The sequence below is a fragment of the Callorhinchus milii genome, unplaced genomic scaffold (assembly GCF_018977255.1).
Source record: "Callorhinchus milii isolate IMCB2004 unplaced genomic scaffold, IMCB_Cmil_1.0 Scaffold2, whole genome shotgun sequence".
NCBI classification, from domain to species: domain Eukaryota; kingdom Metazoa; phylum Chordata; class Chondrichthyes; order Chimaeriformes; family Callorhinchidae; genus Callorhinchus; species Callorhinchus milii.
Window position 1 is genome coordinate 24,890,800 of NW_024704743.1, and position 27,410 is coordinate 24,918,209.

A 27,410-nucleotide genomic window follows, 5' to 3' on the forward strand; every position below is an offset into this window, starting at 1 on the left:
TTCAAATCAAGATTCAGTGCTACTCTTATGTGTTTTTGGATGTTTATGAAAAGATGGGTTTTATATATGGCCAATTACACTAATTACAATGAAAGATATGTACTAAGGTGGAGACTGTTTAAACAAGACTGAATGTGGTAACCATCTTTACAGCTAATTGTTTCTAATGCATGCAGTGTTCACATTCACATCATAATGACCAGCAAGGGGATTTTGTTTTTTAAAAAAATACACTTCCAAGGTTTTCCTCGCCCACTCCTTAGCCTCCTTCAAGTCCCACCTCAAAACCCTCCTCTTCAACCATGCCATCGGTCACCCCTCTTCCACTCCCCTCCCTTCTCCCCCTTGATCCCAGCTCGGGTCTAAAATGCTGTACACTGTCCAGCGCCTTGTGACATCCTCTCGATGTGAAAGGCGCTATACAAATGTAATCGTGTTGTTGTTCCAAAAGTGCACCCAATGCACTGTAGATTTATCTATGTGTTTAATACAACACTAACATTTAATTGACTAATAGTTTTAAACAATTTATTATTTCACTCATCTTCCTGCTTCAAGTTGACCAAAAATCTATCATTTGTGATGACTATTTTGGTTGAAAATTGTGTTTTAGTGAAACTGATAACTCACCCTTGGGATAAGTCGGCAACCCACATAATTCATCAGTCACTCAATATTCTGGCTATTTCCCATAAGAAATGTTAATTATCATCTTCTGATAATTAGTCACCTGGATATCTCATAACTAGTCAGGTTTTCACACTTTTAAGACGGTATTTCCATGGTGCATACCTCTGATTACTTACCATTTTTTTGATCTTCAAATCACAAAGTGATTCAGACATTTTTAAAAGGCCCCAAAATAGTACTGTACTTCCCCATCGTCCTCCTTCTGCTAACTTCATCCACCCACATAGAGTGGGCATGGGTAAAATGTTACCTTTTCTGTGACTTTGCTTGGATTATGCTTCAGTTTTGTACTTCAGATCAATTGCAGCATTCTTATATGGTACCTATCACATAAAAATCCCAAAGCCTTCACAAAATATGATTGATTAGAAATGCAAGTGGATGTAATATGTAATGCGATCATTTACATTCCCAAAATTGTGGTCAAAACCTGTCTTTAATTACAATACCATATGGTTTGGAGTATGGCCACCCCACCATCCCCATTGGCATCAGCAAAATGGTTTGGTAGCAGCCTCTGGTCACAGCTTTTTTGTTTCTGAATCAGCCTGTTATCCCACGAAGCAGGAGGAAACAACAATGGTGGCAGCCAGAGACATTAGATATGTTAAAATATTTAGAGTATTCAAAGATGAGCTGAATATGTTTTGTCATGTTAAATGTATGGGTTGCAGTTTAAAAGTTGCTTTGCATGGCTGTCATTTGCTTTGTATGTGCTGACAAATAAGAGAATAAAATTAATATAGCAGCAACAATAAATAGCATATTCACATCAGTCACTATCGAATTGCTGTCTCATTTTCTCCCTTATAACACTGCTAATTCCAATCTCTGATTACTAACAAGTGTTGCCACAAAACATCAACAGCAGACTAGATATTCCCCCATGCGTTCAGTTTAATTTCATAATAATAATACTTGCATTTGATATAGTGTTATTATGTCATTGAGACGCCTCAAAGCACTTCATAGAATACAATGTAAAGTGAATTGACTACATTTTGTGGGTGCAATTCACTGCCTCCCTATTGTGGAGTCCTGTAGCTTAGTGGTTAGAGCACTCGCCACACAAGCAAGAGATTTAAATGGGATTGACAAATGGGATTGCCTCTATTCCCGGCAGGGCGAAACATTGGGCAAGTCTCCTTACTACGCACGCCTCTGTTTACCTTGCAGTAAATAGGAAGCCTGTCGTTAGTCAATTGGCGGATCACTTTTCGGGGGTAATAATTCCTTCAAAATAAATAAAAATAATTTGGTCACTCAATCCATGACTGTTTGTGGGACACTGCTGTGCGCAATTTGCTACCACGTTTCACCCACAAAATATTTACTTTACAGTATATTCTGTGAAGCACTTTGAGATGTCTAGAAGATGTAATAAGGGCATTCGGCTATCATAGCTGTGCCAGGAGTTCAATTGAGTTCAGATCACCATATACTCAAGCTATACAGTGCTCTGGTTAGGCTATACTTAGAATACTGCGTACAGCTCTGGCTGTCACAACGTAAATGGGTGACACAGGCCCCTGAGGCAGTGCAGAGAACATTGAGGATGACCCCCATTGAGGTGGTGGCAGACAAGGTAGGGCTTATCATTCTTGAAAGGAGATGTACCAGAGGGGACTTTTAAAGATATACAAGATTTTAAATGCGATTGACAAAGTGAGACCAGAATAATAATTTGGTTGCACCAAGACAACAGAACAAGAGGACACAGGTTCAGGGTTGCAAAGAGCAATTTTAGGAAATACAACAGGAAATATCCAGGATACTGGATTCATTTAAAAAAAAAGCTTAATGCTGTGATGGAAAGATGGTAGAATGGGTATTCTGGAAGGATGCAATCAATTTGGGCAAAGGGCCTTCTTCATCCAAACTGATCTTGTGAAGTATTATGTTTAAAATACCAGTAAATCATTAAACATGATGAACAGTTAACAAAATAAAGCATGGAATAAGAAGGGTTAATTTGGCTTATCAATGCACCTCTTACCACAAACCATGTAAAACACCAACAGGATCTGCATCCACCCATTCACCTTGGGAAAATTGGGTTTTAGTACTCCGTTATACCCGAAGGTAACATAACTAAATATATTTAGATGAATATTCACCAAACCCCACATCTAATTGTACATCAGTAGGATTCCTCCCATTCAGCTACTGTTAATCCTGCAAGTCAAAACCCTAACCAGTTGGGTGGTTTTAGCTGAACAAGTAGTAGGAAACTTGCCAAACAGTCCTTTCAATGGCAAGCTATGCGGTTTTAGCTGGTTAAACTCCAGCAGTACCTCAATGTACACCCTTGGGCTTACAAGTCATGGCACCCACCAATCTGATATTCTCCGGAATTAAGTAAGCATGATGCATCCCTTCAGGGATTCCATTCGAGATGCAGGGACATTTCCAAATGTAAGTGCCATACAAATGTGGATCTAGTTTGGATACTCTTAAGCAGGCTAATAGACTAATATATATCAGACACCAAGCTGACCAAAATAAAATCTTGTGCAATGCAATCCTCTATAGGGTCTTGCCGAGTCCAATCCTCTATGGGGTCTGGTCTCTGCCCAGTGAAGTCCGTTGCGGATTTGGTCTTGTCCGGTGCAGAGTCTGGTCTTTGTCTAGTACAGTCCTTTGCAGAGTTTTTCCCTGCCTGGTCCAGTGCTGTGTGGTCTGTCCTGTAACAGTCTTTGATCTCAGTGCTGCACAAGGTCTGGTCTCCGGTCTCAGAGCTATGCAGTCTCTGATCTCAGTTCTGTATCATAGTCTGGTCTCAGTGCTGGATTGGGCTGGAGTGTAGTCTGGGCACTGTGTTGGGGTGGGGTCTGGACGCTGGGTGGGGGGTGGGGTCTGGGCGCTGTGTCGGGGTGGGATATGGGCTCAGTGCTGTATTGGGAGAGGGGTCTCACTGTTGTGTCAGGGTGGGCTGGGGTCTCAGTGCTGTATTGGGCTGGGGTCTCAGTGGTGAATTGGGCTGGGGTCTCAGTGCTATATTGGGCTGGGGTCTCAGTGCTGTATAGGGCTGGGGTCTCAGTGGTGAATTGGGCTGGGGTCTCAGTGCTATATTGGGGTGGGGTCTCAGTGCTGTATTGGGCTGGGGTCTCAGTGCTGTATTGGGGTGGGGTCTCAGTGCTGTATTGGGGTGGGGTCTCAGTGGTGTATTCTTCAGTTGAACGTCAACAAGACCGAGGCTCTCCTGATTGGCTCCTATCAGAGCCTCCTCACCTCAAGCGCTGACAGCATTGCACACTCCACCTCGCTGAGCCAGTTAGGAACCTTGGTGTCTTGGATGACCCTCAACTATCCTTTCTACCCCACATCTGCGCCATGACCCGTTCTGCCTTACCCCACCTCCGCAACATCGCCCGGCTCCACCACTGTCTCACACCGCAGGCTCACACCTCATACACGCTTTCATTACATCGAGGCTCGCCTATCCAAACTCATTCCATGTCGGCCTGCCAAACGTCTCCCTCCATAGGCTGCAGATCATCCTGAACTCTGCAGCCGTGTCCTCTCCCGCACTAAGCGACCCTATCCACTTCCATCCTCGCCCGACTCCACTGGCTTCCCTTCACGCAGAGGATACAGTTCAAGATCCTGGTCCTCACCTTCAAAGCTCTCCATGGTCCTGCTCTCCCCTACCTCTGCGACCTCCTAACCCCCTACCATGCTGCCCGCTCCCTCTGCTCAGCGGGCTCTGGCCTGTTTCACATCCCTTACCTCGCTCGCCCCACTATTGGCAAACGAGCCTTCTGCCACTCTTCCCCCACCTTCTGGAACTTCATTCCGCAGTCCCTCTGCCTCATCCCTTCCCTTGCCACCTTCGGGACCCCTCTTAAGACCCTCCTCTTCGACCATTCTCTCGATTCCCCCCCGCCCTCCACCTTCCCCGACCATGACCCCCAGCTCAGGTCCGTAACTCTGGCTGTCCAGCGCCTTGGGACGTCCTCCAGACATGAAAGGCGCTTTACAAATGCAATTTTGTTGTTGTTGTATTGGTCTGGGGTCTCAGTACTGTGTCGGGCGGGGGTCTGGGCTCAGTTCTGTGTTGGGATAGGGTCTCAGTGCTGTGTTGGGGTGGGTGTCTCAGTGCTGTATTGGGGTAGGGGTCTCAATGCTGTGTTGGGGTCTCAGTGCTGTGTTGGGGTGGGGGTTCCAGTGCTGTGTTGGGGTGGGTGTCTCAGTACTGTATTGAGGTAGGGGTCTCAATGCTGTGTTGGGGTCTCAGTGCTGTGTTGGGGTGGGGGTTCCAGTGCTGTGTTGGGGTGGGGGGGTCCCAGTGCTGTATTGGGGTTGGGGTCTCAATGCTGTGTTGGGGTCTCAGTGCTGTGTTGGGGTGGGGGTTCCAATGTTGTGTTGGCGTGGGGGTCCCAATGCTGTATTGGGATGGGCGTCTCAATGCTGTGTTGGGGGTCTCGGTGCTGTGTTGGGGTGGGGGTCTCAGTACTGTATTGGGGTGGGGGTATCAATGCTGTGTTGGGGTCTCAGTGCTTTATTGGGGTGCGGGTCTCAATGCTGTGTTGGGAGTCTCTGCTGTGTCGGGGTGGCGGCTCTGGGCTCAGTGCTGTGTTGGGATGGGGTGTCAGTGCTGTGTTGAGGTGGGGGTCCCAGTGCTGTATTAGGGTGGGGATCACAGTGCAGTATTGGGGTGGGGGTCTCAGATCTTTATTGGGATGGGGGTCTCGAGGTTGTGTTGGGGGTCTCGGTGTTGGGGGTCTCGGGGCGGTGTTGGGGGTCTCGAGGCTGTGTTGGGGGTCTCGGGGCTGTGTTGGGGGTCTCGAGGCTGTGTTGGGGGTCTCGGTGTTGGGGGTCTCGGGGCGGTGTTGGGGGTCTTGGAGCGGTGTTGGGGGTCTCGGGGCTGTGTTGGGGGTCTCGAGGCTGTGTTGGGGTTCTTGGGGCTGTGTTGGGGGTCTCGGGGCTGTGTTGTGGGTCTCGGGGCGGTGTTGGGGGTCTCGGTGTTGGGGGTCTCGGGGCGGTGTTGGGGGTTTCGGTGTTGGGGGTCTCGGGGCGGTGTTGGGGGTCTCGGGGCGGTGTTGGGGGTCTCGGTGTTGGGGGTCTCGGGGCGGTGTTGGGGGTCTCGGTGTTGGGGGTCTCGGGGCGGTGTTGGGGGTCTCGGTGTTGGGGGTCTCGGTGTTGGGGGTCTCGGTGTTGGGGGTCTCGGGGCGGTGTTGGGGGTCTCGGGGCGGTGTTGGGGGTCTCGGGGCGGTGTTGGGGGTCTCGGTGTTGGGGGTCTCGGTGTTGGGGGTCTCGGTGTTGGGGGTCTCGGGGCGGTGTTGGGGGTCTCGGGGCGGTGTTGGGGGTCTCGGGGCGGTGTTGGGGGTCTCGGTGTTGGGGGTCTCGGGGCGGTGTTGGGGGTCTCGGTGTGGGGGTCTTGGGGCTGTGTTGGGGGTCTCGGGGCGGTGTTGGGGGTCTCGGGGCGGTGTTGGGGTCTCGGGGCGGTGTTGGGGGTCTCGGGGCAGTGTTGGGGGTCTCGGGGCGGTGTTGGGGGTCTCGGTGTGGGGGTCTCGGTGTTGGGGGTCTCGGGGCGGTGTTGGGGGTCTCGGGGCGGTGTTGGGGGTCTCGGGGCAGTGTTGGGGGTCTCGGGGCGGTGTTGGGGGTCTCGGGGCAGTGTTGGGGGTCTCGGTGTTGGGGGTCTCGGTGTTGGGGTCTCGGTGTTGGGGGTCTCGGGGCGGTGTTGGGGGTCTCGGTGTTGGGGGTCTCGGGGCGGTGTTGGGGGTCTCGGGGCGGTGTTGGGGGTCTCGGTGTTGGGGGTCTCGGTGTTGGGGGTCTCGGGGCGGTGTTGGGGTCTCGGTGTTGGGGGTCTCGGGCGGTGTTGGGGGTCTCGGTGTTGGGGGTCTCGGTGTTGGGGGTCTCGGGGCGGTGTTGGGGGTCTCGGTGTTGGGGGTCTCGGGGCGGTGTTGGGGGTCTCGGGGCGGTGTTGGGGGTCTCGGGGCGGTGTTGGGGGTCTCGGTGTTGGGGGTCTCGGGGCGGTGTTGGGGTCTCGGTGTTGGGGGTCTCGGGGCGGTGTTGGGTCTCGGGGCGGTGTTGGGGGTCTCGGTGTTGGGGGTCTCGGTGTTGGGGGTCTCGGTGTTGGGGGTCTCGGGGCGGTGTTGGGGGTCTCGGTGTTGGGGTCTCGGTGTTGGGGGTCTCGGTGTTGGGGGTCTCGGGGCGGTGTTGGGGTCTCGGGGCGGTGTTGGGGTCTCGGTGTTGGGGGTCTCGGTGTTGGGGGTCTCGGGGCGGTGTTGGGGGTCTCGGGGCGGTGTTGGGGTCTCGGTGTTGGGGGTCTCGGTGTTGGGGGTCTCGGGGCGGTGTTGGGGTCTCGGTGTTGGGGGTCTCGGGGCGGTGTTGGGGGTCTCGGGCGGTGTTGGGGGTCTCGGGGCGGTGTTGGGGTCTCGGTGTTGGGGGTCTCGGTGTTGGAGGTCTCGGTGTTGGGGGTCTCGGGGCGGTGTTGGGGGTCTCGGTGTTGGGGTCTCGGTGTTGGGGGTCTCGGTGTTGGGGGTCTCGGTGTTGGGGGTCTCGGTGTTGGGGTCTCGGGGCGGTGTTGGGGGTCTCGGTGTTGGAGGTCTCGGGGCGGTGTTGGGGGTCTCGGTGTTGGGGGTCTCGGGGCGGTGTTGGGGGTCTCGGTGTTGGAGGTCTCGGTGTTGGGGGTCTCGGTGTTGGGGGTCTCGGTGTTGGGGGTCTCGGTGTTGGGGGTCTCGGTGTTGGGGTCTCGGTGTTGGGGGTCTCGGTGTTGGGGGTCTCGGTGTTGGGGGTCTCGGTGTTGGGGGTCTCGGGCGGTGTTGGGGGTCTCGGTGTTGGGGGTCTCGGGGCGGTGTTGGGGGTCTCGGTGTTGGGGTCTCGGGGCGGTGTTGGGGGTCTCGGTGTTGGGGGTCTCGGTGTTGGGGGTCTCGGTGTTGGGGGTCTCGGTGTTGGGGGTCTCGGGGCGGTGTTGGGGGTCTCGGGGCGGTGTTGGGGTCTCGGGGCGGTGTTGGGGTCTCGGGGCGGTGTTGGGGGTCTCGGGGCGGTGTTGGGGGTCTCGGTGTTGGGGGTCTCGGGGCAGTGTTGGGGGTCTCGGGGCGGTGTTGGGGGTTTCGGTGTTGTGGTGTTTGTCGGTTTCCCTCTCGGCTCCGCCCCCACAACCGGATATAGTGCTCAGTGTCGGAGACAGAGAGAAGGTGTCAGTTTTGCCGCGAGACAGAGAGACAGAGAGGGACAGAGAGAGGGACAGAGACAGAGAGAGAGAGAGACAGAGAGACAGAGAGGGACAGAGAGACAGAGAGGGACAGAGAGAGGGACAGAGACAGAGAGAGAGGGACAGAGAGAGAGAGAGACAGAGAGGGACAGAGAGAGGGACAGAGAGAGAGAGAGACAGAGAGAGAGGGACAGACAGAGGGGGAAAAGGAAATAAAAAGCCACAAATATCAGTCGGAGAGAGAGAGAGAGAGAGACAGTGAGTGAGTGACAGAGGGTCGGAGAGAGTGTGAGAGCTGTAGCTCCAGAGAGAGGCCGAGGCCGAGGCCCGTCTGAGGGCAGATCCCGGGGCCGGTGTGAGGGCTGAGGCCGGGGCCGGGGCCGGGGTCGGGGTCGGGGTGAGGCCGGGGCCGGGGTCGGGGTGAGGGCTGAGGCCGGGGCCGGGGTCGGGGTGAGGGCGGATCCCGGGGTCGGGGTGAGGGCGGATCCCGGGCTCGGGGTGAGGGCGGATGGACCCCTCGGCGCTGGAACAGGACGCGGTGAAGTTCGCGCAGTTGGCGGTTGGCAGCGACCAGAGCGGTCACTTCACCAGAGCCGTGTTTTACTATAAGGTGAGAGCGGGGACCACACCTCACACTCACACACACTCACACCACACACCACACCAGGCCTCACACTCACACACTGACACACTCACACCACACCACACCTCACACTCACACACACACTCACTCACACCACACCTCACACTCACACTCACACACCACACCTCACACTCACACACACTCACACACACTCACACCACACCTCACACTCACACCTCACACTCACACACACTCACACCACACACTCACACCACACCTTACACTCACACACACTCACACCACACCACACACTCACACACCACACCAGGCCTCACACTCACTGACACACTCACACACTCACACCAGGCCTCACACAACCCACACCACACCAGGCCTCACACTCACACACACTCACACACTGATACACTCACACTGACACACTCACACACACTGACACACTCACTGACACACTCACACACTCACACCAGGCCTCACACAACCCACACCACACCAGGCCTCACACTCACACACACTCACACACTGATACACTCACACTGACACACTCACACACACTGACACACTCACTGACACACTCACACACACTCACACACACTCACACACTGACACACTCACTCACACACTCACTAACACTCACACACACTGACACACTCACACCCTGATACACTCACACTGACACACTCACACACTAACACACTGACACACTCACTAACACACTCACTGACACACTCACTAACACTCACACTGACACACTCACACTCACTAACACTCACACCCTGACACACTCACACACTGACACACTCACACACTGACACACTCACTGACACTCACACACTGACACTCACACACTGACACACACACACACACTGACACACACACACTGACACACACACACTGACACACACACGCACTGACACACACACACACTGACACACACACACACACACACACAAAAACACACACTGACACTAACACTCACTGACATACACACACTAACACTCACAAACACTCTCACTAACACCCTCACTGACACACACTCATTCACTAACACACTGACACACTCACTGACACTGATACACACACTCACTAATATACATACTCACTAACACACACTAATATACCTACTCACTAACACACACTAATATACACACTCACTAACACACACACTACTTCACAAAAATACACAAACTAACATAATAGCACACTCACTAACTTACCCATTAGTGACACACACTAGCACACTCACTAACACACTCGCTAACATATGCGCTAATACACTAACACTTGCTAACACACTACCAGACTTACTAACACACTAGCTAACACACTCACTAACATACTAATGCACTCACTCATGCACTAACACACAAACATTTGTTCACTCACTCATACTAACACATTTACACTCACATTCTAACTCACATTCTCACTCGCTTACATACTCACTCACACTTACTAACTCACTCACACGCTAACATACTCACACTAACGTACTCAATCACACACACTCACTCACACATACTAACTCACTCACACGCTAACATACTCACACTCACACTAACGTACTCAATCACACACACTCACTCCCACATACTAACTCACTCACACGCTAACATACTCACACTCAAACTAACGTACTCAATCACACACACTCACTCCCACATACTAACTCACTCATATTCGCACTCACTCACACTCTCAGTCACTCACGCATACTAACTCACTCACTTAATACACACTCGCATACTTAACTCACAAACACACCCACATACTGACACGCACTCACTCACACAGACACTGACTGCCGCTCTCAGAGGCTTTCTTCCCATGGACACTGTGTGTGTGTGTGTTTGTGTGAGATAGACCTCGACAGAGAACCCGGGGTCAGATGGCTTCTGGTAACCAGCGAATGCGCTGCTTGTTCAGATGACGTTGACATGGAAAGTCAGATTCTAGATCAGTGCTCGGTGTCTGTGCCGCCTGAGCGGAGAATAAAAACAGAAACCAAACAGTTTACTGGGAACCTGAACCAAAAGCGAATGTTGGAAATGTACTTTTGTAGCCAGGCCACTCAGTCTCTGATAACCAAACCTGACACCAATGTTATTTTTTGGGGGGGTGACCTGGGCAGTCCCCTGGTCTGCATGCGATTGATTGGTAAAGGGAGTTTAAAAAAAAACGAATGCTAGTAAATGAATGCGCCATAATAAAATTTGATGCAGCACCGATAACGTGGGAACATTTCAACGAACTTTATCGGTAATTCCTATCAAGTGCCTATTTGTTTGTCGTTACCCTGGACAATTTTGTGCATAACTTTGCCCCATAAAGCATTAGCAAAGTAAATAACCACTTCACGTGTTATTTATTTCTGTATTTATTTATTTATTTATTATTTATGTGGGCCAGGACACCAGATAATCTCCCTTTTTGAAGAGTGTCGAGGGATTTTTTTTAAAAACGTGTCCCAATTTTGTTTTCTAATTTTCTACCCGGCACATAATAATAATAATAATAATTCTTGCATTTGCTATATCGCCATATCACATTGTCAAGATGTCTCAAAAGCGCTTCACAGATTATACTGTAAATTGAATTGACTGTATATTTGTGGGCGAAACGTGGCAGCCAATTGCGCACAGCGTTGTCCCACACATGTTATTGCTTTTTATTCTTGACGGATTATTCATTTCATTTCATTTCCAGGCAGGGCGAAACCTTGGGCAAGTTTCCTTACTCCACACGCCTAATAATAATCCCTCCAAAAAAACAAAACAATAATAAATTGGTCATTTTCAATCTACGACTGTTTGTGGGACATTGCTGTGCGCAATTGGCTGCCGCGTTCGCCCACAAATATACAGTCAATTCACTTTACAGTGTGTTCTGTGAAGCGCTTTGGGACGTCCTCCCGACGTGAAAAGCGCTATATCAAATGCAAGGATTATTATTATTATTATCAGGCGTGTGGAGTAAGGAAACTTGCCCAAGGTTCCGCCTTACCGGGAATCGAACCCAGGTCTCTCACTTGCGAGGCGAATGCTCTAAACGCTGAGCTACAGGACCCGTCTGCTCCTGGACTGACCTTTTCATGTTTGGGTGTCGTTCCACGGGTGTTGGTTGCATTCCTTGCCCAAGCTGTCACTGTTCACGTGTGAGTATCAGCGAGGCTGCTCGACTCTTCAAGCATCACTCGTGGAGTCCTGTAGCTCAGTGGTTAGAGCACTCGCTTTGCAAGTGAGAGACCTAAGTTCAATTCCAGGCAGAGGGCGAAACCTTTTGCAAGTTTCCTTACTCCACACAGAGCCTAATAATAATCCCTCCAAAAACCAAAAACAATAATAAATTGGTCATTTTCAATCTACGACTGTTTGTGGGACATTGCTGTGCGCAATTGGCTGCCGCGTTCGCCCACAAATATACAGTCAATTCACTTTACAGTGTGTTCTGTGAAGCGCTTTGTGACGTCCTCCCGACGTGAAAGGCGCTACATCAAATGCAAGGATTATTATTATTATTATTATTATCACAGCCGAGCATCAAGCTACCACACTTGCACAACTAGCAGAGGGTGCAAAAGTGGGAGCAGGTTGATTTCTCCTTCCCCCTCGCCCCCCGGTTATTATTATGGGGAAGCTGGTGCTAATTTCGCCTTCCCATGCAGCCCCACAAAGACGTGCAATCTCAGCACAAGCTGGGATTCAAACCAGCAAGCTCTAGCTCTATACACAACAACATTCGGGATTGGACACCATGTCATCGGATCTTTGATTTCCATCTAAATAGGCAGATGGAATCTCGGTTTCATTTTAAGGTCTCATCCAATGGCTGGCACCTCTGATAAACCAGTACAAAATCACATTCGTATAGAGCTTTTGCACGTCGGCACGACGTCCCAAGGTGTGGATAATACTGCAGTGAAGCGTCAGCTTTTAAAGTCCCGACGCAAGTCCTTAATCTTTGCACTCAAAGGCAGGAGTGCTACCAACTGAGTTAGCAGACACCCCGACGCAAGATGTTGCTCAATGTTTTTGTGAAGCATATTGTGAATAATTGGAACTGTATAAAAAGGATTCACAATCTATAACTGACCCATTAGTGATCCCATTGCTTTTCTGGGTATTTATATTTGAATAGATTTTTTGACCATGTGGGAATCATCAATTTTCAGCACTCTGTGTTCAGAGTGAGTTCAGCCACAGCATCCTCACAAAGTTTTTTTTGGTTGTGGATTGGTTGGCGATAATAAGTTTTGCTGTGGTAAGAAGATCAGCAACGTAAACCTGGCATTACTTCTAGGGAAATTTCTGACTTTTTTTTTTCTTTCAGTTTTACAATGAATTGCTTGTCTTAATACAAAATACATTTGTTTGTTTCTTAGGAGGCTGCTCAAGCATTAATCCACGCTGGCATGGCTGGATCAAAGTTGGATAGTATTCAGGAAAAAATAACCGAGTACCTGGACAGAGTACAAGCTCTTCATTCAGCAGGTTTGTGTGGTTTGTAGTGAAAAGTGAGTGATGCAGTCCAATTTTTTTTAGATTAAATGGTTAGCTTTAGTGGTCAATTTGCAGATTCTGTTAATTCGACACCTTGTCTTTTATTGTTTATGATTTGGAAGGCTGTTTAAGTGCCGTACATCTGTCATGGGCGGGTGTTGTCACAGCATTTTATATAAGATTACATACTGTTCAAAATAATTTTTTGGACTTTGAATTCTCAGGTTTGTGATGTCTACGAATTTGCTTCATTTATGACGCTGTCTGAAGGTGGATCCTCAAATGTATTTTGTATTAAGACAAGCAGTTCATTGTTTAGCAGTTTTGTGCTGAAGAGCTACCCAACAGTATTTTGTAGACTTATAGTTTGTGTGTTGAATTACCGAATAAAAGGGCAGATTGGTTTGGTATCTGTATGCATATTTAGTGCTGTTTAATTTTAGTGTTTTTTTCAAAACAGTATTGATCTTGAAAGAAATTGGGTCGTAGTTAATGGCTAAGGGAGATTAAAATCTGTTACACAAAACAAAACAAGTACTCTAAATCAACATTACATAGCACATTTGTGTTCGTCACTTACCTATTTGATTTTTTAAAAAATAAAATTCATTTACTAAATGGTTGCTTTTAAATTGTGGAAGGGAAATGCTACTTGCAGGGTCTGTTTCCAGAGCCTTTGCAGAATTTCCTTTCAAGTCTGATAGTCATTTACAGCCCTTCTCTATCTCTTTCGCTTGAATTTTTAGATCTTGCATCCGAACTCTTAATAACTCAATAGTTATTTTCACTGAGGCAGTCTGACAGAAACAGCAGCAATAGCTGAATTAAGTAACTTTCTTAATTGCAGTTCTGCTGCTATTTCTGTCACAGTGTCCATCACTAAAATAACTTAAAAGTGGCATTGTCACTCAGTATTCAATGAGTGTTAAGTTATGAAAGTAGTTGTGAAACCTTGCTCAGTTTTGCTGAGCATCACAAATATAATTGACATCTTCTGCTGAATATAAGCTGATTGATAATGGAGGTCACTGCTAATGAAATTTCATCTGAAAATGTATTTCATGTAGGATATTTGTTACCTTTGCAAATAAGTGCCATGATTGTGAGCTAGATACCCATAGCTTTCCACTCATCTGTGTACATTTTTAATCTTTGTGTTGCTCGCCATTCTTTTATGCATTAGATGTAATCTGAAACTAGCCTTACCCTTTTATTACATGACATTTTCTTTTTTGCCGATTCCCCTTTTCCTTGCTCCTCAGGCATGCCCTGCAATGAAGCAGTTAGACTGGATTTGCATTACAGTAAAGTAAGATCAGAAACATGGTTTCCTAAGCAGGTAGATGGGTTTGCAAAACAGTAAAATATCAGGAACATGGAAGGTATGAGGCTTAATCCTGTATACCATGCACTGCATGGTGTTGCAGTGCAATTCAGAGTGCCACATAAATCCTTCCCAAGCATCTGGATTAATATTATACACTTCATTGCAACCAATTGTAGAGTTTAAAAACTGGCACAAGGTAGGCACACGTTTACAATGTTGCAGGGTGATGGATTGACACATTAACAACAATAATAATAGGCCTTGCGTTTGATTTAGTGCCTTATCACGTCTCAAAGCGCTTCACAGAATATACTTAAAGTGAGCGGACTGTATTTTGTGGGTGAAACGCAACAGCCAATTGTGCACAGCAGTATCCCACAAACAGTTGTGGATTGTGTGACCAATTTATAATCATTTTTTAATTTAAGAAATTATTTAAAAAATTGATAAACTAGTCCCTATTCCTGATTGTTAGTGATTAAATCCACCTGGTTCCGTAACTGAAAGATATAGAATTGTTTCAAGGCAAATGTTGTGCAAGAGCCATCCACCTCACTTCAGGCCAAACTCAAATACCCGTGGAAAGTGAAAAATAATAATATAATAATCCTTGCATTTGATATAGCGTTATTCACGTCTTCTCGTCGTCTCAAAAGCGCTTCACAGAATATGCTGTAAAGTGAATTGACTATATATTTGTGGGCGAAAAAGGCACCTTTCCTGTCAGTATTCAGTTTAAGTGGCAGATTCAGCGCTGAAGTAACTACGAGATCCAGATAATAATGATAACAATGTGCATGATTTTCACGTGGCTTGTTTGTATTCTGCTGTATCTTGAAGTTTGCCTACACTATTTTTTATTGGTAAACTGTTTTGCCTTTCATTGTAAGTAAGAACAACAAAACTTACAATATTTGGTAAATGTCTAAACATAATATTTTGGGTTTTAGAATGGATTTGTTTTAATATTATTGAATTAACCATCTTGCCAATTTATGAATTAGAAAGTCTGCATTGCTAAAGCTGTGAAGAATATCACATACTCCAGATTGGTAACTCCTATCCGGTGTGTTTTAGTTCAGGGACAGAATAATGCAGGGGACCCTCTGAAGACAAAACAGCAGATGGATCTGGAGCGTGCTCACTTCTTGGTGACACAGGCCTTCGACGAAGACGAGAAAGGCAGTGTAGACGAGGCTGTAGAACTGTACACAGAAGGTGTTGAATTATGCCTGAAAACCGTAAGCAAACTTTCTATTTCATAACACTGAAATTTTTCAATGAGCTGTGTAACTTTTTGTCTACAATTTTGAGGGAATACTTCTAAGGAGAACAAAACGCCACCTTATAAATGCTGTTTTTGAATCGGGTTCTGCAGGTAAAAATATTGAGGGGGATTCTGCTGGTTTTGTGAATTCTCCCTTATCTTTATATCCTCATAAGGGGACAGCAATGAGCCAAGCTAAAACTATGCTTCTTTTACCCTGTTGAATGAACTGTGATGTGTACCTGCCCATTATGTAACTCAGTTGTTTGAGTATACATTAAAGATCCCATGCCCAATATTTGAACAGAGAAGATAGTTTCTCCTGGCAAACAATCCTCCAGACAAAATTGTTCATGGCTATTTGTGGAATTTGCTGTGCTTCTACAAATACAGTCATTACAATAAAATCATGTGAAGTGTTCTGAGATGTTTCATCAGTGTAATAATGTACAATGCAATGATTGTTGTTATTTAATGGAAAATAATTGTTATTGTTCACTTAGTTCTGAATGGTTTCTGGGCGTGTGGATAGGGAACGAAACTTATGGTTGTATTTTCACCCGTGTCATCAGTTTCTGACTTATTGTGCAATGGCTGCTATAATGTTGGGAAAAAACATTACTGTTCAATTAGACGTTAAGATCAAGTATTTGGCTGAGATTCTATGACTGGATTCCGTTCTCGGCAAATGGTTTCTCCTCCTGCCCCCACCTACTCACCTGCAGGGTACCCCAGAACTCCATCCTTGACTCTCTTCTTTTCCTTCTATATATATTATGTATATAGACGATGTCATCCGCAGACACAGAGTAAACTTCCACATGTATGCGGATGATACACAAATCTACTTTGCCTCCTCCAGTACCAACTCCAGGTCCACCGATCTTCTATCAGCTTGTCTGGATGAGTGCAAACTTCCTGCAGCTGAGTGTGGACAAGAAGGAAGCCATACTCCTTGGCTTCCGTTAATGTCTTCACTCCTGTGGATCTAAACTCCTCAACTTCCCTGGGCTCTCCCTCACACTCACCGAACCAGCGCGCAATCTAGGCATCCGGTTCGACTCCCAGCTGTCCTTCCTTCCCCACATCCGGTCCTTGACCTAGACCGCCTTCTTTCATCTCCGCCACATTGCCCGCCTCCGATCATAACTTACCCCAAATGCAGCCGAAACCCGTGTGCATGAGTTTGTCACCTCCCACCTGGATTACTCAAACGCACTCATCGTTGGCCTCCCCAGCTCCACCATTCAAAAGATCCAGCTCATTCAGAACTCTGCTGCTCGCATACTGACCCGGACCAAACTCTGTACCCCCATCTCACCAGTTCTGACCCAGGCTCCACTGGCTCCCCATCACCGAACAGATCGACTTCAAGATCCTCACATTGTGTTCAAATCCCTTCACTCCCTGGCAACTCCCCACCTCTCCGACCTCCTCACTCCCCAATCCACCACCCGGCAACTCCGCTCGATTGGCACCGGCCTCCTGCTCGTCCCTCGCACCCTCTACCCCACCATCAGAGGTTGCGCCTTCAGGCACTACGCCCCAAAACTCTGGAACACTCTCCCTCAATCCCTCCGCCTTGGCCCATCTCTCCCCTTTTTCAAGTCCAGCCTAAAAACCTTCCTCTTCGACCGTGATCATGGCCACTTCCCCTCCCCACCCCACCCCAGCCTCAGAGTCAGGTTCTGCAAGTTATTGTTGTTGGATATAATTGAAAGAGTTCAATGCATGTTCATTTTTTAGGCAAACGAAACATCTGACGAAACCCTGCAGGTTAAATTGAAGCAATTAGCTCGACAAGCACTTGACAGGTGAGTTCCTGCTTCTATTGTAGACTGGATACCTTTTATTAGAGTTAAAATTCTGATCTCTTTTTGGATTTGTTATAGCCATGATATGTTCACTTGTAGACGCGTAAAATGTACTAATCATGACGCAGGCTTTTCGTGCAGGGGAATAAATAGACTTAGCTGGATTCAGTTAAAATCAATAACCATCGAACATTTACAATGATGCGCAGTCTAGTGCAAATACTTTATCAGGAATGAAAATCAATATTTTATAATGCTGCAAGGTGAAGAATTGAGGGGAAAAATGGCTCCACTGGCTTCCCATCTCCTTTCTCTCTTGCTCAGCATCTAACGCCACCACTGTGCAGTGCTCCAAGACATGAAGGGTGCTACATAAGTGCAAGTTGTTGATGCTTTTGTATATTGTACTTCATGTTTGCTCAGATAATACAGGATGCTTTGTCCTTTCCCATTTCCTCCCCCCACCTCCATTTTAAATGTTGAAGTGACAGATGAGCATTTAGAAGGAAATGTGATGGTGTTGGCTTGAAAAGTACAAATCCTTTTACGGTTTGAAAAGTTATGTTGAAAATTGTGCTTAATTTTTCATCGGCCCTCTTTCATTTAGAGCCGAGGCGTTAAAAGTTTCCATGTCCAAAACTTCGCTAGAAAAGAAGCAAAGTACAGGTAAACCTAGCATGCCTGGGCGAACCTTGCAGCCCTTGGGACCTGACTTCTCTCTGAATAATAAACCACAGCTATCCAGAAATCAGCAGGGCAGTGAACCATCCCCTCAGGGTCAGAGATACACTCCAGAGGAAATTCAGGTACTCAGGTGAGTATATCTTAAAAGTTGGAGCAGATAATTGGACACGTCACACACAGTAAAATCAGCCGGAGGAGTCACTAATATTCTTTGTTATTTTTGTTAATGCAGGGGAGTAATGCTTGTTAATACAGCGGAGTTCTGAATCAGTGGTTGGGATCCAGAAAATTATAAATCACATTATAACTAGGCTCGATAGCCAGTTTCACTCTGCATTGCACGCGCACAGCCGACCAGCTCACTTCCCACCTGTCAGCCAGTACACTCACTTTTTTTGAAAAAAAGTTTGATCTTTAGATCATTAGGTTGTCACCAATGTTAGTTTCTGCTTGTATATGCTTAGAGCAGAACTAGTGTTAAACGACTTGATAATCCATAAGTCGGCCTTTTCTTTAGCACAGGAGGCTGAAGTAGCTTATTCTAACCATAGCATTGATATGTAGAGTTGACAATATGCCAGACATCTGTCACATTTCTAAGATAGTTGTCAGTTAATTATGTGTTGGAATCCTGCTGAGCTGTCTAAGTTGTTTCACCACACTTATAAATATTATCTAAACTTTGGGATGTACTATTTTGAAATACATTACAATTAGTTCTTTGCATTTGCAAATCTAGTAATTTTTTTGAGTTTAATATCCTTCTGTTCCATGTGGACACCAGGTTCTCAAGATTGAATAACTTGATTCATATGCAATGGTAGTGAATTTTATTCATAAATTGCAGTGAAATACTATAGTGTAACATGGATATACTGTATTAAGCGACTTGCACCCTGTTATGTTTTCCACCTCACATTAGACAATCAGTTACTTTGTAATCTTAACTCTCAGCATTCATGTATTCCATTACAACGAGGCAGTTATTACAACTACATATACAGTTTAAACTTGTATCTATCGCTCATGTCAATTGTGCTTTCTTGCAGGAAAACATCTAAGATAAATGGAATTGAATATGTTCCATTCATGAGTGTTGACCTTAAGGAGAGATTTGCCTTTCCAATGCCATTCTCGTAAGCTGAATCTTTTCCGAAATATCCAATATCAAACCACTGATTATTGAAAATGTAGTATTTTACCCACTGGGTATTTTGAGCATACATTTGTTCGTGGCATCATGTAAAAAATCTGTTTAAAAAAATACATTTTTGAAATTATAGCGTTGCTGATAAATTATAGATTTATTTTGTTTTACAATTCTCTGAACCAACTAATTTATAAACCAACGCTGTGTTTTTAAAGAAGTCTTTGCACAATGTCTTCAATGAATGAATGCTCAAAAGGTATCAATGCATAAAATAGTAAATTTTAAATAATTGTTATTTGGTGACTTGGTAGTTCCTTTAATCCCAGTAATGTTATATATAATGGTTGTGAAACATTACTTGCTGAAGACGGACAGTTATTTTGAATGCTTTTTAATTGAATTTTCATGAGCAACAATGAGATAAATTAGGCCTCTCTGTTTTAAGAAAAGATGCCTCAGAGAGGATCTTTCTAGAGGTTCACATTTCACCCACAAAATGTTCAGGCATCCATTTTACAATATATTCTGTGAAGCGCTTTGAGACGTCTCAACGAAATGATAAGGCGCTACATCAAATGCAATTATTATTAAATTATGGAGGTCCCAATCCCCAGCATTTCCTCATCTTTACTTGACTTCAAATTGCACCTAAAGACTTTCCTTACCTTCATAGAGGTAACATTTTAAATAGGATTAACAAAGTAAAGCCAGAACAATATTTTCGAATTGCAAGAGTACATAAGTTTTGAATTGCAAAAGGCAATTGCAGGGCAGCCACCAGGAAAATGTTTGTTTCCCATGGGGTAGTTAACAATGGAAACAAGTTGCCTGGAAGGGTGGTTGAACCCAGAACACTGGAATATTTTTTCTAAAAACAAACGGCTTGATGCTGTGATGGGAGAACAATGGGGTGATTATTAATAATAATAATCCTTGCATTTGATAAAGTGCCTTATGACGTATTCGAGACATCTCAAAGCGCTTCACAGAATATACTGTAAAGTGAATTGACTGTATATTTTGTGTGCTCAAATTGTACTTGACAAATTGTTCTTCAGCCCCTTTGTGGTCCAAAAGAATGAGCAGAGATTTATTCCTGTTTCTGCTAAGTAGCCCATGTGCTTTAGGGGACATGCCCACTGTAACTAGTATGCTGCACTCATTTTCTTACTCTAGTTAACAAAATAACGATGGAACATCTAGTAACGTTTGAAAAGGAAATTTGAAAATCATCAGTTGCTAAACTAACATTTTTCATAAAATAAAACAATATTTAAAATGTTTGCTTTTGGAAGGAAATGGTCATAGTAGCGTTGTTTTGGACACTTTTGGGAAACTGCCCCCATTTACCTGAGCAAACTCATGTATTCTGTGATATCAAATCAAAATATTCATTATCTATGTTTTTTGTGCATGTAATTGTTTTTAATAATGTTTACTTTGATTTGCTAGAGACCGGGCTGGCCAATTGGTTTTGTCACCAAAACAGAAAGCATTATTTTCTCGCTGGGTTCGACCTGATGAGCTGAGCAACAACCCTACAATGATCTACACAGTGTCTAGTTTTAGTATAAAGCAGGTGAGCTCTCAAATACATTTTTTTTTAATCTATAGTTTAAGTTCAAGGTCACCTCTCATTTCTAACTAACAATCTAAGATGCTGGAATCTAAGATGAGTTTCAGTAAAGTGCCATCAGCATTTTGCCTTTGATAAGCACTAACATTGGCGGGCCCACTCCATTCTGTATAGATGGCTCTTTCATGTGTTTTTCTTTAGGATGATAAATTTGTATGAGTTTGTCAGAGTCTGCAATTTTGAAAAGACCCGACCTGCTCACACCCAACTCCTCTACCTGCCCCCTTCACTCCAGCCAGCTCAGGCCTTTTGTGCTTCTCCCAACCTCTCCTGTGCACTGTCGGTGGCCTTACCTTCAAACACCATGTCCCAATCCCCGGCATTTCCTCATCTTTACTTGACTTCAAATTGCACCTAAAGACTTTCCTCTTCGACCATGCCTAGGGTCATCTACCCTTTCTCCTCGGCTCGGCATCAAACCCCAGCCCCAGACATCATTCAACACTCCGAGATGCTACCCAACATTAAGGATGTTCTTTTTGATAGATTTCCCAGTACACGAAATGCTTGAAACCGCTTAAGATGTAAGAATGTGTCCCATATAGAACCAGTTGCAAGCCATCCACTTCCTCATCTCTCTTGCCTCTGAGTCAGAAGGTTGTAGGTTCAAGCACCATGTCGGGATTTTTAAACTCAAAGTCTATGCTGAGGGAGGTGTCTGCTTGTTCAAATGGACGTCAGATACTGGGTTACTTTTTCAAAATAAGTTTATCCCAGTGTCCTCGCCAATGATTCCCCAAAGGAAAAAAGTCATTCACTTCATGGTTGTCTGTGGGACATAACTGTGCATAAGGTGACTGCCACTTTCACCTACAAATGCACAAAACTATACTTTATAGCAAACTCTGAAGCATTTTAAGATGTTTCAATATGATAAAGCACTGACACTGTTGTTACTGTTCCATACTGCCCTTTGGTATTGCCCAAGTACCATTCTTTATGTAGAAAACTAGACGTGTTTTTTTTAGCAGAAGTCAGTGGACAGCGGTCAAGCAGGAAACCTAATCAATTTTCTTCCTTGCCCCCATTCTTGTTTTTGGAGAGAGAGGAGGGGAAATGAAACCCTCCAATCACCTACCCATCAGCAAAGAGTGGAATTTGAACCTGCATCTTTCTAATTTATTGCTGATTTATTATTGTTTCTTGCTTATTATCATTCATTTTACTACAATTGAAATTGATCCTGGGCAGAGGAGTCTCTAGGACTCACTACTTTATGAGGTACAGTATTTGGGCAATTATTTAAATGAGATGCACGAAGCTTGTACCTGTGAAATTTCATTTTTATTCCACTCGCAAAAAAGAGTTGCATCAGTCAAAATTCACTGCTTCTTAGTATAACTTAAAAGCTCTCTGTAAAGTTAAATTAGTTTAGCCAATTCTGCAAAACACAGATAACCATTACTGCTATTTCGAGTAACATAGTCAATTTCTAATCTCTCTCCTCATGTGCTAGTCTATAATCCAATTTTGCAGGGTTTTGCAAAGTTCTTATAAAAATACTACTGATTTTAATGCAATTTGTACGTGTGCATGTTTTAAAGGATGTGTGTTGCACACTAAATTGCTTTTTATTTGCAATGACAAAAAAGGATTCTGACTTTAATTTGCATCAGTTCAAATATAGATGGTTCATTGAACCTAGATAAAGCATATGACTAGTAGTATTCTCTCCAAATCCCAAACAATGGGCAGGGTGATCTGTTTAATTTTTTTGCTGAAATGAAGAGCTTTAAATAGATTCTAATTTAGATTATTTTGACACATTCCATTTTCAGACGGTAGTATCGGACTGTTCTTTTGTGGCATCTCTCGCCATCAGTGCTGCCTATGAAAGACGTTATAATAAAAAGTTAATCACAAGGTAATTGTTACATCTATTCACTTGGTCATTGGATTTTTTTATGTTTCAGGAATTGTTAGGAGTACAGATCTTTAATATTAAAATCATGTTGATACTTAGTAACTGCGTAATTAGGATAAGAATACTGCTTTGTTCTTCAACCTATACCCTCAACAGAATATATTCGATTTTTACACGAGTTTGTGTTGAAGTGGTTCAGTATATTGTGACTTCAGTACAGATGGTAAGATGCAGAATCGTTTGGATATATTCCTGAATTACATTGCAATATCTAGAGAAAGTCCTGATAAGAAGTTAGATGAATCCCAGTGAGAAGTAAAGAAGTGGGAAATACACAACACCACTTTGACACATCTTTTAGCAGTTGGTTAGAGCTAGATTGTCTACTCATTTCTTGGCTGAGAAGTTCAGGGGAAATGTAGAACAGTGAAATAGAATAGATTTTTCCAACAAAACCAAACCTGTTATTTTGCTTAGACGTTGACATTATTGACAAAGTATCACATTATTTTGCTGAGACATTGACTGTTCTATACTTAAAAAAAAATTTGTTACCAGGGATTTATTTTTAACATATGTACATTTCTTTCTTGCATTTACAACTTTTACCGTTGGATTTTCAGCATTATTTATCCTCAGAATCGAAAGGGTGAGCCGGAATATAATCCATGTGGAAAATACATGGTAAAACTTCATATCAACGGAGTTCCCAGAAAGGCAAGCACAAAATCAAACTGTTACCGCTTCAGTAAAGTTAGGCGCTGACAGCATCAGCATCCAAGGCTGCACTCTCCACCTCTCAAAGCCAGTCAGGAACCTCGGGGTTCTGTTCAACCCTGAGCTGTCCTTTCTTCCTCATATCCGCGCCACAATTGGCACCACCTTCCATCACCTCCGGAACATCACCAGACTACGGCACTACCTCACCCCTCACGCTGCTGAAACTCTGGTCCACGCCTTTATCACCTCAAGGCTGGACTATGGGAACTCTCTCCTCACCGGCCTTCCCGCCACCTCCCTCCACAAGCTGCAGGTCATTCAGAACTCTGCAGCTCGTGTACTGTCCCGCACCAGGCTTCGGGACCACATCACTCCCACCCTCGCTCGCCTCCACTGGCTCCCCATCCCCCAGAGGATCGAATTCAAGATCCTCATCCTCACCTACAAGGCCATTCACGGCCTTGCTCCCTCCTACCTCTCCGACCTACTATCCCCCTACTTACCTGCCCGTACCCTCCGTTCCTCTGGCTCCAGTCTGCTCCACATCCCCCGCCCCAACCGCCCTACCATCGGTGGCCGGGCCTTCAGCCTCTCATCCCCTAGGCTCTGGAACTCCATCCCCCAGTGCCTTCGCCTCGCTTCCTCCCTTTCCTCCTTCAAGGCCGGTCTCAAGACCTTTCTCTTCGACCGTACCTTCAGCTCCCCTCTCGACTATCTACCCCCTCCTCGCTCCCTCCCTTCCCTCCCCTCACCATTTCCCCCCAATGCTCGGGTCCTGACCCAACTGTCCAGCGCCTTGGGACGTCCTCCCGACATGAAAGGCGCTCTATAAATGCAATCTTGTTGTTGTTGTTATGTGGGTCTTTTTGTTGCAGGATATATTTGTGTAACAGTGGATCATAAATTCAAGCGAAATGCTATATATATATATATATATTTTAGTATTTTAAAAATTGTTTTAACTTAATGAACTGTTTAAAATTTATAAATTTGCACAAGTCATATTCCTCAAGTTACAAAAAGTCTGTTGGAAAGCTTGAACGCATCGTTTGAAATTGTGATAGTATGGTGTAGAGTAGTTGTGAAAATGCTGGCAGCCCAGAATGCACTGTCCTATTTGCTTTTACAGTAAAGCTCCATTATAACTTGCTTCATTATCGTGCAGGTTGTTTGGTAACGTGTTTGGAATGTGGTCCTCAACATTTACTTACCAGAATACATTTTTGAAAAAAACAGCTACAGGCTCCATTGGGACTTCAACACGCTGTTGGGTTCACAGGAAGCACTGGGGTCACAGCCAATGTCACTTGGACAGCAAATATAGAAGTGATAAGTAGTAATGACGACCCATTACAATTACAGCACTGATTGGGACTTTATTGACTCCAATTAGTGTGTTATACCTGCACTCCACAGTGTATGTACTGTAGTTGCTGATCCTCCTCGCCACACAACTTTCTTCAGCCTGGGAAATGGAGACTAAGTGGCACACTAAGACTTAACTGTATATTGGAGGAGTTGAGTGGCAGGATTGGAATTTTTATCTATATGGTGCCATAATTTCATATTTCCGATACCTGTTAGATCCAAATTAAAACGTTCTTCAATAATACAGATCTATTTGGACACAGGTTCATCTCCTTACTTCGCATACAAAAGCTCCCTAGATTTCCTCCTAATTTTGACCCAATCGCTCCTACATGGATTCTTATCCAACCTCAGTTTAAACTCTTAACTAGAAATGGTCATTCAGGTGTTTCATCCATTACTACACCCATCTGGGGTTAAATGAAGGTTCACCATGATGGGTCCACTTAGATCTTCAGTTATTTTTTGTGTGCAGTCTTAAGTAAAAGTCTTGTTTGCAATTTATGGGCTTCATGCCAGGGAAAAAAAGCTGTCCAACCATAAACTAGCATAATGGATGCTGAAATATATTCATGACTGTTATAATATTGAACTTCTGTGTAGTTGAGCATAAATTGAGATTACCCTCCTGAACTAAGGCAGCACAGCCAAATTTAGTAATCACTGAATAAATCACCTGTGCCTAATTTTGCAGGCTAGTTCAGACAATTGCTGGTCCAAAATGGTTTTATTGACATCTGAAATTAATTTGATTTTTTTTTCCTGATCTCCTTTGGAACAGGTGATAATTGATGACTATTTGCCTGTGGATTACAATGGAGAGTTGTTATGTTCCTATTCCAATAACAAAAACGAGCTTTGGGTGTCTTTGATTGAAAAGGCATACATGAAGGTTATGGGAGGATATGACTTTCCAGGCTCCAACTCTGTAAGTCTTTAATGATACAGGCCATTATTGTATGGTTTTCAGAAACTACAAAGTTAAAATTTAACCACTATATTTGCATTTTTATTGATGATAATCCTTGCATTTGATACAACATCTATACCGTCAAAACATCTCAAAGTACTTACTTCATAGGTAATAGCTACTGTGGAAATGGTGGATTGACTACTGAATTTATAAGCAGGCTGATCGAAAGCACAGTCGAAGAGGAAGGTCTTGAGATGGGTCTTGAAGGAAGCAAGGGAGGGGGCGAGGCAGAGGAACTGTGGGATGGAGTTCCAGAACGTGGAGGCAGGGTGGCAGAAGGCCCTCCCGCCAATGGTGGGGCGGGCAAAGCTGGGGATGTGAAGCAGGCCAGAGCCCGCTGAGGGGAGGGAGCGGGCAGGTTAGTAGGGGGTTAGGAGGTCACAGAGGTAGGGGGACCAAGACCATGGAAAGCTTTGAAGGTGAGGACCAGAATCTTGAACTGTGTCCTCTGTGTGATGGGAAGCCAGTGGAGTCAGGCGAGGACGGGGCGGTAGGTCACGGAGACTGGTGCAGGAGAGGGCACGGGCTGCAGAGTTCTGGATGATCTGCAGCCAATGGAGGGATGAATTGGGGAAGCAAACAAGCAAGGAGCTTGCATAGTCAAGCCTCGATGTAATGAATGCGTGTATGAGAATTTTGGCGTCTTGCGTTGTGGGACAGTGGCAGAGTTGGGGAAGGCAGAAAGGGTCATGGGATACAAAGAATAGTTGAGAGTTAAACAAGACGCCAAGGTTTCGGACTGGCTTAGCAAGGTGGAGTGTGCAACCATGGATGATGATGCTGTCAGCACATGAGGTAAGGAGGCGCTGACGGGAGCCAATCCGGAGAGCCTCGGTCTTGTTGATGTTCAACTGAAGAAAGTTAGCTCTCATCCAGGACTTGATGGCTGACAGACATTCTGTCAGGACAGCAGTGGTCCTGGAATCAAGGGTGGAGGCAGAGAGGTACAGTTGGGTGTTATCCGTATACATGTGGAAGTTGATCCCATGTCTGCAGATAATGTCACTAAGAGGGAACATAAAGATATTGAAGAGGAGGGGACCAAGGGCAGAGCCCCACGAACACCGCACAAGACGGTGCGGGGGCTAGAGGAGAAACCGTTTGTGGAGTGAAGTGGAGGTGGTGTGAGAGGTACGATCTGAACCAGTCAAGTACAGAGCCGTGAAGGTTGAGGTGAGAGGAGAGGCGGTGGATGAGAATAGAGTGGTCAACGGTGTCAAAGGCAGCAGAGAGGTCAAGGAGGACGAGGAGGCAGAGGGAGCCCCGGTCACAGATGGACAGAATGTCATTTGTCACTTTGACCAGGGCTGTTTCTGTGCTATGGGCGGCACGGAAACTCAATTGGAGGGGTCCGTGAAGGGAGTGGTGGGAGAGGAAGGAGCGAAGCTGGGAACCGACAACTCGTTCTCGGACCTTGGAGAGGAAAGGGAGGTTGGACATGGGGCGGTAGTTTGAGAGCAGGAATGAGCCCAGAGAGGGTTTTTTTAAGGATAGGAGTGATGACAGCATTAAATCAGCTTGTACGCAGTGTCTCCTTGGAGCTGAACTGGCTCTTTGGTGACCTGCTTGACAATGGAATGTCAGAATATAGCCCTCTGTGGCGGTCTCAATAGTCCGGATACTGAGCCAGGTTGGTCTGCAGTATTGCAGGGCACTGC

At 45.6% G+C, this 27,410-nt stretch overlaps 1 protein-coding gene across 1 annotated transcript in view; it reads left to right on the forward strand.

Annotated features, from left to right (window-relative positions):
* The first annotated feature begins 8,307 nt into the window (after positions 1 to 8,307).
* Positions 8,308 to 27,410, forward strand: part of capn7 (calpain 7) — a 40,952-nt gene continuing 21,849 nt past the window's right edge. The window contains exons 1-10 of the mRNA XM_007889674.2: positions 8,308 to 8,459; positions 12,832 to 12,940; positions 15,354 to 15,517; positions 17,290 to 17,357; positions 17,965 to 18,171; positions 19,091 to 19,177; positions 20,644 to 20,770; positions 22,606 to 22,691; positions 23,315 to 23,408; positions 25,561 to 25,707. Coding sequence (XP_007887865.1) covers positions 8,358 to 8,459; positions 12,832 to 12,940; positions 15,354 to 15,517; positions 17,290 to 17,357; positions 17,965 to 18,171; positions 19,091 to 19,177; positions 20,644 to 20,770; positions 22,606 to 22,691; positions 23,315 to 23,408; positions 25,561 to 25,707 — 1,191 coding nt within the window. The 5' untranslated portion in view covers positions 8,308 to 8,357. The remainder of the gene's footprint in view (positions 8,460 to 12,831; positions 12,941 to 15,353; positions 15,518 to 17,289; positions 17,358 to 17,964; positions 18,172 to 19,090; positions 19,178 to 20,643; positions 20,771 to 22,605; positions 22,692 to 23,314; positions 23,409 to 25,560; positions 25,708 to 27,410) is intronic.